Source organism: Trematomus bernacchii, unplaced genomic scaffold, assembly GCF_902827165.1.
Source record: "Trematomus bernacchii unplaced genomic scaffold, fTreBer1.1, whole genome shotgun sequence".
In the NCBI taxonomy this organism is placed as follows: domain Eukaryota; kingdom Metazoa; phylum Chordata; class Actinopteri; order Perciformes; family Nototheniidae; genus Trematomus; species Trematomus bernacchii.
The window spans coordinates 7,047,958-7,058,474 of NW_022987641.1; the positions used below are offsets into that span (position 1 = coordinate 7,047,958).

The window sequence follows — 10,517 nt, forward strand, 5'->3', positions numbered from 1 at the left end:
ATCTAAAATTGACAAATGTAGTATTTTGAGAATCTCTTTATTTGGACAAACACACAATCAAGCCCAAAATACAGAATCATAAAAAGCTACTCTACAAAAATGTTTAATAAAATAAAACTAATGGTTCCATAAAGAGAGTTCTGACAGATTGGAAAGTGCATCAGTGAAATATAATCACATGTGGAGATCAGGGTTCTCACATTAATTCAGTCCAGATGTGAATCAGATACAGAGGAGGAAACCGCTGCATGAACAAAATGATATAATTATTATTATTACAAGAATAATAACTCCAGTAGCAGTGGAACACATTTTAACAGCCAGTCAGAAAATCATTCACAATTGAGATAAACACACACAACAAGAGTCAGTCGTTTAGTTCTGACCAGACTTTCTGATATTTCATATTTCCCCCCAAAATGTCCTGATCAGATCTTCGGTTAGATTCTGGAAACTGAACAAATTTGAGCTTTATTTAAAAAAAAAAATGTATCACCAACAAATACTTTCTGTAGGTAGCTTTGATTTGTCATTTATTTAGTCTCTGGAAATCAGATTTATTTCAACACCGCAGAATAGTTAAAGTGTGGCGGGGGAAAAAAACACAATTATCCAACAAAAAGCTTCTTTTTAAATTTGAGGGAGAAGGTGGCATGGATAAAAATATCAAATATATTTTTTTAATTTGTCCTTCAAAAAGTGCTCACATCCAGCTCAGAAAACAAAATGAGAATTCTTGTTAGAAACATAAATAAATAAAAACAAAACAAAATAACTCTCCTAAAACAGGAACCCTGATTATTGGAAAAGTTTAACCTTTTTTTCTCTAGAAAATGTATCTCTTCTCCTTAACCCTTTTTATTTATTTAAATGTGGCTCAGTTAAACGCAAAACTAAATAGTTGTCGAAATGTTCCACCCCAACATAGACATTTATTTTCTGCCCATCTAAAGTGACAGTTGTGACATAAATAAAGTAAATATGAAATATACAACACAGGATGAATTAAATCCAAATAGGAAATGAAAAAAAAGAACATTTTGGATGAAAAAGGTGCTTTAACACTGAAATTAGGTAATGTACTTGTATGCGAGTCTGATACTGAAACGGTGTAGCAAGTGCTTTCAAAGTCAGAAATGGTCCTGTAAACTTATAAGCAGGTTTTTATTGATACCACTAATAATTATTGGACATTTTTCCTGACTGATTTCAGACTCCTGCATAAAAAGTAATGACTGTGACAAAAATCGAAATTGGTGTTAGCTTTTCCTTGTCACATGCCGTCTGCTCTCAGTGTGTGATCGTTATTCAGTCGTATTGTCTTTAGCTTCAGAGTGGAAGTGACAGCTGGATTGTAAATGTAGGCACTCGTTTCTGTGAGATGTGTTTCTGTTGGACTTCCTGTTTGTCAACTTCTCTGTAGGCGGCTCGCTTTTCTCTGCATTCCTCGCAGTATAATCTTTCCATCTCCTTCTCACATCTATTCAAGCCAACACTATTGATGAATTACACCAAATTTACAGGTGAGCGTTCAACTTTTGATCGTCTTATATACTTAATTATTGCACTACAAATACCTGTGATCGTTCCGATTTTACGTTTTCTCTTATCATCGTACCAGGATTTATTTAGCTGCAGTCGGTTGATCCTCATTGACATTATCAAGTGACCACAGTGCTGTTTTTAATTATTATGCTTTTATTAGTTTTATATTACTACCAGTGCAACTCAGTGATTTATATTTAAAATTTGACAAATTATTGAGGACCATCCGAATGCAGCAAACCACTTCTTGTGCACTATTTAAATAAGAAAAAAATAATGTGACCTTATCGCTGCTTGGATCTTTGATATTATTTTCTCAACGGAGACATTTATAAGAACTGGGTCTCTTTTTGTCCCTTTTCTGTAGGGGTTTAAACAAATACAATGAATGCTTACAAGACGACAAGGATTAATGGCTTGTGAGTATAAATCAACATTGAATAATTTCCCTGCACACCTACAGACAAACTCAACAAACAGCAGCCCAACCTGGAGGCTTTAAGGGGGGGGGGCGAGCACCCACAGAGGCCTCTTCCCCCCCCTCCACTCCTCACCTGATACCTTCTCCATCCACACACACACACACACAGACCGCTCAGGCCTGAAACAAGGCAACACCAGCAGGAGGCTGGATACTAAAAACTATTCAGCCCTCCTCTTCCTCCCTCCATCCTTCATCTCCTCTTCTCCACCTCCTCACTTCCTCTTCTGTCGGATGCTGCTGGGCGGCCAGCTGTGGTTCGGAAACATCTGTCTCGGGTCAAATTTATACCTGAGAAGACAGAGGCATTCATATTCTAATGCGATTCTAGAACTATACGCAGTAGAACAGGCTGCGTTCAGGTACCAGTCAAACAAAGAAGATTTCCTGAAACTGTTGGTCTGTCATTTCTGAATAATTTCAAAGAAGTTCCCTGGAAAGAAATACAGTTTGCAATATAATAATTGTATGGATAATATAGATAGTGCGAAATTAAAATATTCTCTGAGATTATGAGGCAATACATTGACAAAAACATAAATAGTGTCTGAATGTTATTCATGGACAAAATAATCGACATTTTCTGCTTTTTTTGTACATTTATGCCGCTAATTTAGAAAATGTTCTAGGTGTTTTCTCTTCAAGTTATTGTCATAAATGTAACACTCTAAGCACAGGGGATATAAACCCCCTCTCTTGGCACCATCATTCGTTTATTTTTTACTTTCAATGGCCCCATTATGCAGTCATAGTTCAATACACTTTCAATGTATAAATGATTTTCTAGTACTACAAACCTTGTTAACTACAGTTAGTCAGTAATAGAAAGTCCCTACACACAAATGCAGTAACATGCAAGAGTATGCAATATTACAACTTGGATTCTGTCAGAGATATATTTGTTTTCTTTCACTTTTCAGAGAATCAATGCAGCATGGCGCTGCTGAACAGACCTGGAGTCGTAGACGCCGGGGGTCCGACAGGACTGTCCGGCGCAGGACTGCAGCATCATCAGCCGGTGGTTCATCTTCTCCAGAACCTCCTGGTCGATGCTCTTTGCGATGTTGGTCAGCTGGTAGGGGTCTGCTGTCACGTTGTAGACTTCTACAAACACCTGCAGGGGGCGCACATCCACAACCAATGTTACCTTCCAGCTGAGGAAACTAACAAATAAGATGGATTCCACCACCAGTACAGTAGGCACCAAAGTAGAGAATCTTCACAAAGATATGATGGCTTTAGGGAGAAACACTTCTTTAAACCAATCAATAAGATACAAATTCAACATGTGATTACTTTACATTAAGGCAATTGTTTTTTGTATAACACCTTTTCTGAAATGTTATGTTTAATTTATGCAGATTAGATAAAACAGGACTTTATTTGTCCCGAAGGAAATTGTTGTTCCTAAAGTTACACACTAGGCATTATCTAATGTCATCTGGTGAATGGAGGAGAAATCTACAGAGGCACAAAGACAAAGTTAGAATAAAAGACTGGAATGGAACTAAAAGTACTTTTGCATGACAAATGGTGTTTCAGCACATCCAAATATAAATGATTGTATACAGTCTTTATCTTTTCAGGTCACAAAAGGGCAATACAAATTAGATGGAAGAAGAAAGGCCAACCTCATTATCGTCAAACTCGCAGTACTGCAGGTTTGAGGAGGCGGCGACCGTGCGCACACACGCGTACGTGTTGTTGTACGAGTCCTCACACACACAGTCTGGGAAACACTCCTGCAGAAAGAGGACGGATGGAAGGAGGAGAATAATTTGTTTATTTATTTGACTTCTTCCCTCTCACAGATCAAATGAAAGTTTCCTCTCTTACCGACACCCCGGGTCCCAGCAGAGGGCAGGCGGGGTCAGAGACGTTGCTCCCCTCCCCCTCGTACTCCACCAGGATGTCTGTCCTCCAGCTGCTGCTGTTCACCCTGCCCTCCTGAACACACACAGGTACACACAGGTACATATGTGCACGACCTCTCATTGATAGGTCAAGATAACGTAGAACTTGATCAAACCCCAGAGGACACTCTTGCTTAAAAAACAAGTAAGTAATACAGATGGAAATAATCAAAAGTAAACTAATTAAATTAAGTGTGAAATAAGTCATACTTACACAGGTGCCACATAGAATTACAATGAACATATTTGAAAGCAAAAATAGAAAAGTAATATTGCGCAAACTTTCTTAAATTCAGCACTGTAACTTTTACATTACTTCAACTAGAATAATTTATTTTTAAATGTAATCTGTTAAAAATGTTTGTGTTTTGTGTTAATTAAATCAATTTAAAGTGCAATATTAATATCGGAATCTGTTTATTTTGAATATCTAAAAAAATATATTTTTAATAAGATTTATGTTTTCCCCCAAAACACTTGTATAATAATAATAATAATAAAATAAATGATATATTAGGAGAAAAGTGGTGCCGGTTTAAAGATCATCAGAATGAACAGCTGTTTTGTTTTTGACTGTAAATAGACTGATGTGATGCCTGATGTCTGTTTTTGATGAATCAGACACTGAAGAAGAACAATAACATGAACGGGTTGTTAGTGACCTCACCATAACGGGCAGGAAGGACATACCGTCCATCTGCGTCTTGTTGACGTTGTAGCCGGCGATGTCCAGCATGGTCGGGCCGAGGTCCACGTTGGCCACCAGCATCTGAAAACAGGGTTATTACATTTCATTTAGTTCAACAAATACTGCAGGGAGGCACTGAGCTGATACTACAACGGAACACGCGTGTACCTGGCTGGTCTGGTTGGGTTTGATATTCGGTCCTCGGACCATGAGAGGAACTTTGATGTCAAACTCGTAGAGCTGCCTCTTATCCAGAGGAAGAGAGAACTGACCTGAAAGAAAACACAAACACTGTGAACTTAAAACCTTCTGAATCCAGAGTCCTTGTTTATTTGTGTTTTAAAAAAGGAACATCTACTTGTCATCTGCCATTTTAAGAGTCTATATTTTGATTACCTGTGTGGTATCCGTTGTCTGAGGTGAAGAAGATGTACGTATTGTCCAGTTCAGATCTGACCTCCAGACTTTTCACGATCTTCTCCACCAGGTCGTCCACTGACAGCAGAGTCCTCCATCTGCAGGCCAGGAAACCAAAATGTGAGACTTTATATAGAAACAAAGCTCATAAAAAGGTCAAACTACTGTGTTTACGAGCATTGTTAGAGTTAAGTGCTTTATTGTCATCACTGAAAAAATGAAGAGTGCAAAGCTAAATAAAGGAGTGGATGGAGAGAAGGAAGAAGAAAGAAACGAAGGAAGAACGATAGACGCAGCAATGACCGACCGTTTCCTGAAGGCATCGTCCAGGAACTGCACTGAGGAGTTGGTCATGGGAGTTTTAGCCTGTCGGATCAGCCAGTGTTTGTCCTGAGGGGAGATGGAATAATGTCACTTTTTTTTGTTGTCCCATCCTCACAGGGGATATTTAAGTGGAAGGAGGAGCCTACCTTCCCGTGGATGTTGAAGTTGGGGTCTCGGGGAGCCTTGGTGGTGTTGAAGCTGTTCTGGTACTGAGGGGCCGCCGTCCACGGGGAGTGGGGGGCCGGGATGGACACCATCATGAAGAACGGCTGGTAGTTTGATTTATACTGCAGGAAGTCCAGAGACCTGTTGGCCTGAGAGTCGCAGCAAAGACGTTCATTCTAGGCATTTCTATTTGGGTTATTATCATAAACTAAAATGAAAACAAGCAATGAAACATATTGTTGTGTATACAAACTAGACCCTTTAAGAAAAAAGAATGTAATCTAAAATAAGCAAACACACTCTGAAAACTAAACTAAATCCTAAAGTCAAAGCTAAAAATTCATGTGAAACTAATTGAGCTCTTACTGACCCTAACGACCTTGCTTGTTATATTACATTTTGCTTGTTCTTTCATTTATATCATATTAAAATCATTATATTCTTAAGTTTATAGAATATTGTTTTAATGGGACAGTCACAATTTAAAATATTATTTTCAATACATAGGATAGAACAGGAAAACCAAGAATGACACACAATCAAATAAAGCTGGTGTGTTTGATTTCCTCACCAGGACGTCTGTCAGGTAGTCTTTGCTGTAGTCTGCTCCGTGTTCCTCAGGCTTCCCGTTCACTGACAGAGTGTAGTTGTAGTACTTAGAGTTCTTCTCCTGGAAAACACAAACAACTTCATGAAATACTCTTATTTGGGATTTTACCATTTTTGTGCTTCTGTTTATGTTGTGGTAGAAATATAACCCCTTTAGCACAAGTTATTTTTTACTTCTTTTATATACATTCTTGCTCGAGATAAACTTATGAAGTCTGCACTGTAGTGGCAAAACTCTTTTATTTCACCTTGCAAAACCTCTTTACCCCACCTGTTCCAAAATGAAAGAAACATTTAAGAACTTAGAAAGTCATAAACACAGGAAAGAAAAATATGGATCGAAAATGGATCACCAGAATCTTATTTTTCTCCATCGTCCTTTAGGATTTCTGTAGAGGACAGATATTAAAAGTAAAATAAGAACAAATATAAAAACGTAAGCCCAAAACCCTTTTTATGTTGTCAGCACTTTAAGCTTGCTTAGTGTAGGATTACAAACATTAACTAAACGTCCTCACGGTCACATGTTCCTCACACACAATCTATAGAATCAGCATGACTCTGTCCGAGTTAAGATAAGCTGTGGTCATGGGACCAGATGTGTTTGTTTAGTAGCGCTGCAGATAAAAACAGGTCTGCACGCCGGTCGTATTACCACCATGACCTCTGCTTACTGACAAACCCAGTTAGAGACTGAAAGAAAATCTAATTTTAGTCTATTTATTCGTCTGGCTGCTGCTGCAGACAGCTCACAGTCACATGACGACTGAGCTGAACTCAGATCTGCTCTTACACACACAGAAACAAACTTCCCAGAGACATTTATGTACCAAAAACAGGGGGGGGGAAAGGAATATATATATAATATACAGTACGGACAACATGCAGATCAATGACTGTTGCATTATCATTTCCCAAATTCATGGCACAGGATTTGACTTGCAGACAGGACCATATAATAAAAGGCTTTCAATTGTAAACAAAAATAAACAATTGTGTCAGACAGGAGGGAGCCTAGGTGTACATTTGGGGCTCAAAAGGTTGTTGTCTTACCAGTCCGACCCAGTAGTTCCAGCCTGGAGGAACATGCTCCACCCCCCCAGCCTCCGAGTGCCCATACTGAAACACAAACAGAATAATGATGTGAATTTATTTATCGTCATATACAACCAAAGTCTTAAATTCAGTTTTCTTGATTGGTATTATAGCAGCACATCGATAAAGAGACAAACAATATAAATATATATTTCCAGGAAGACGTATATGAGAGTTTATGGGCCTAATGCATGTATCTTATTCTGTTGGTACCCATCGATTCTTATGTTTGCTCTTCTCTTAGGGAATATACAATTATAAAAGTGGCCTGGTGGCATCTCTACAATTCTTGGGCGTGTGCCAGAGTACACACATGGAACACGCCTGCACTTATATAGTGTTAAGGGGGCGGTACCTGTGTTAATAAATAACAATCGGCAACACATTAGGAGGAGCAGAAACATTTGATTTCTCACGAGTGGACTCCTTCCACTTTTTGTATCACTTTAGGCACGTCAGTTAAAAGTCAGTTAAAAGTTATAGCTGCTGCGACACAGGGAAGCTGGAAAACGGGGTTAAGCGTTATTTGTTTTCTGTTTAGGTGAAGTGTGTCTCCTGGTTCCCCATTTGTTCGTCTGTTTATCTCAAGGGTTGATGCAACTTTGACAGCCTGACTTAATCATGAGACTAAATCACAAAGGGAAGACCTTGTGACAGTGTTTAACTATTCACCTACTGTAAAGTCAATTTATTTTATTTTATTGGAAGTGTTGCAAAAATGCTGGACAGATCGGCATACATAAGGAAGTCAAGTAAAATGTGTACATTGTACTACAATTTATTAAAAAGTTGTAAAAATGTGAATATGCAATGTGGAATACAAGGAAAAATAAATATATTATTGATGAAAACCCGATTATTGCTCAAAATGTAAACTGAAATGCAGTACTAATCCTTAGTAATATTAGACTGTCACAGTTGAATAATTGAAACATTGAAGTTACACAGCTTAAGTATTGTTGGTATTGCACAGTTGGTTTAAGCTGGTTCCAATGGTTCCAATTCACGTTTCTCTTCTATTTTGTTCCTACATCCTACCCAAATGCACAAGTATGTCGTGGTATCATCCCTAACCTGGTTCAGATATTTCCCGGCGAAGAAGGTCTGGTAGCCTCCGTACGTCCTCAGCAGGGCGGGGAAGGTGTGCGCCTCCTCGCTCTTCTGCCAGGCTGTGCTGCTGCAGTTCCCCTCCAGCGTGTTGTTGATGACGTGGTGGTTGTGCGGGTATTTCCCCGTCAGGATGCTGGCGCGACTCGGGCAGCACAGCGGGCTGGCCACAAACTGTTAGGGGCAGGAGAGGAGGAAAATGGCTCTTTTTTAATATCTGTACTATCTTCTCTCTACAGCACTAAATGGACGATAATGATGCTGATACTTACTGCGTTTGTGAACGATATTCCAGCATCACCTATCAGTTTTTTCGTCTTGGTGAGTGGACTCTGGAAGGAAAAGATAGTGATGGGACAAATTCATTATCGGAGTAATGTAATGGCCTCCTGTGTTCTTTAGTTTGGCAACAACAAGCTTCTTTGTAACCGTTATCTAATTAAGTTGCATCAGTGCCTAATATGGATTTTAACACTGTTTTGACCCATTGGCATGCAGACAGAGACAATAACATTTACTTAAAATATATTTATATTATGCATAAACATTCTTCACAGATCCAAACTCTATATATTTTAAGCTTTACCAACTGTTGTGGTTAGAGCTGAAAAATACGATTGAATTAATTTAACTTAAAACTGTCTGTCTTTTATTTACCAAACACCCACTAGTTCCAACTTCAGAAATATAAAAAAACGTGTGTCTTGTAGTAATGGTAAACTCAATGTTTTTTTTCTTTTGGCAAACCATGCTATTTATAAAAGTTCCCTTTAGTTTCATTGTATACTAACCTTTTGACGAGCAAACAATACATCAATAACCGCAACAACAAAAAAACTATCCGTAGATTATTTAATATTATTGAATTAATCCCTAAAATAAATTAAAATATCCAGTGTGTTAAAAAAAGGCACATACAAAGTACTGATACATAAAAATAAATAAAATAAGAACAGTTTAGTGTGTGTTGCCAAAGCAGGTTATGCAAATGTAGCTGATTAAAGAGTAGGCTAAGGAGATACACAATGACGTACTTCTACTTTTCATACTAAATGTTGCTGATAATACTTACATTTAGGTAGCTTTTAGTGGAGTATTTTCAGTGTGGTATTAACATCTTACTCAAATAAACATCTGCATACTTATTTTACCTCTAAACAAACAAACAACACACTGTCAGGCAGACAGCCGTTTCAATTTCGAGATTTTAAGTCAGCAAATATTATGCTGACTATGAGAAATGCCGCAAGGATGCGTCTAACCAGGAGGAATGTGAGCAGCTTCATCACTCTGGACTACAAATAAAAGTCAAGTTTACATCAGTTAAATCACATGCATCGTCCTATCCTGCAAACACAGACTTATTGGTAAAACAAATAAACACCTAGCATGTAATAATAGCAAAAAAACAAACAAATGCACTCACCAGACCCCCGATAGCGATGTCCAAGTCGTCGGTGAGGATCAAAACAATGTTAGGTCTCTTTAATGATTTTCCAAACAGCCCGCTGCTCAAAGTGACGCAGGTTAGTAAACTGTGTAAAAGAATGAGCGAACACGCGCCATTTAAACCCATTTTCATGAAGTAATGATAAAATACTGAAGCTGTCCGTCTCTTCCTTCAGCTCGGCTTCTCCTTTTAAGCGTGAAATGAATTTACCAAGTCCTCTGCGGAGGAAAACAGACTCGGCCCTGTATCTTCTCGGACAACACTTCCTTGTTTCCCGGTCATGTGCTGCGCGGCTACGGAAGCCCGAGTCAGCTGATTTGAAGAAGCCCACCCAGCATGACTAATCAGTACAAATAACCGTTACTCTTACTTTTTAGCCCATGCTGATGGTTTATTGTTTTATTACTGCATTATACTGCTATATTTTATTTTCTATAGAAAACAACTATATTAATGAAAAGTTATTCTACCGTCAGAGGTGGAATGATTAAGAAATATATATATTATTGCCATGTTCAAATAAGCCAAAACAGTCTTGTGCACATTAATACATCAATAATTATAATACAAAAATAAAATAGGCGAAACATGATTCTGCAATAAACCATTCTGCATGATTATTACTTTTATTGTTGGTACTTTAAAGATATTTTAATGCTTCTGTTGTGCTTTTATTCAGGATTTAAATTCAGGATTGCTCCTATACCACAGTACTCGTCACCA

At 38.1% G+C, this 10,517-nt stretch overlaps 1 protein-coding gene across 1 annotated transcript; it reads right to left on the minus strand.

The window, feature by feature from the left end:
• Positions 1-20: 20 nt before the first annotated feature.
• gnsa (glucosamine (N-acetyl)-6-sulfatase a) lies at positions 21-10,070 on the minus strand. The gene is made up of 14 exons (XM_034133526.1): positions 9,771-10,070; positions 8,617-8,676; positions 8,312-8,518; positions 7,196-7,261; positions 6,105-6,203; positions 5,515-5,682; positions 5,352-5,434; positions 5,024-5,142; positions 4,796-4,899; positions 4,607-4,708; positions 3,863-3,973; positions 3,658-3,768; positions 2,980-3,140; positions 21-2,317 (listed from the first exon to the last, which is right to left on the minus strand). Exons 1-14 carry the CDS (start codon positions 9,924-9,926, stop codon positions 2,242-2,244), a joined length of 1,623 nt encoding a protein of 540 aa, XP_033989417.1. The 5' UTR covers positions 9,927-10,070; the 3' UTR covers positions 21-2,241.
• Positions 10,071-10,517: the final 447 nt, after the last annotated feature.

Coding starts and splice junctions, on each gene's coding strand:
- gnsa (XM_034133526.1), bottom strand. CDS start 9,926: ATGAAAATGGGTTTAAATGGCGCGTGTTCGCTCATTCTTTTACACAGT. Junction 4,709..4,795: donor AACCCAACCAGACCAGCCAG/GTACACGCGTGT, acceptor CCCTGTTTTCAG/ATGCTGGTGGCCAACGTGGA. Junction 3,769..3,862: donor TGCTGGGACCCGGGGTGTCG/GTAAGAGAGGAA, acceptor CTCTTTCTGCAG/GAGTGTTTCCCAGACTGTGT.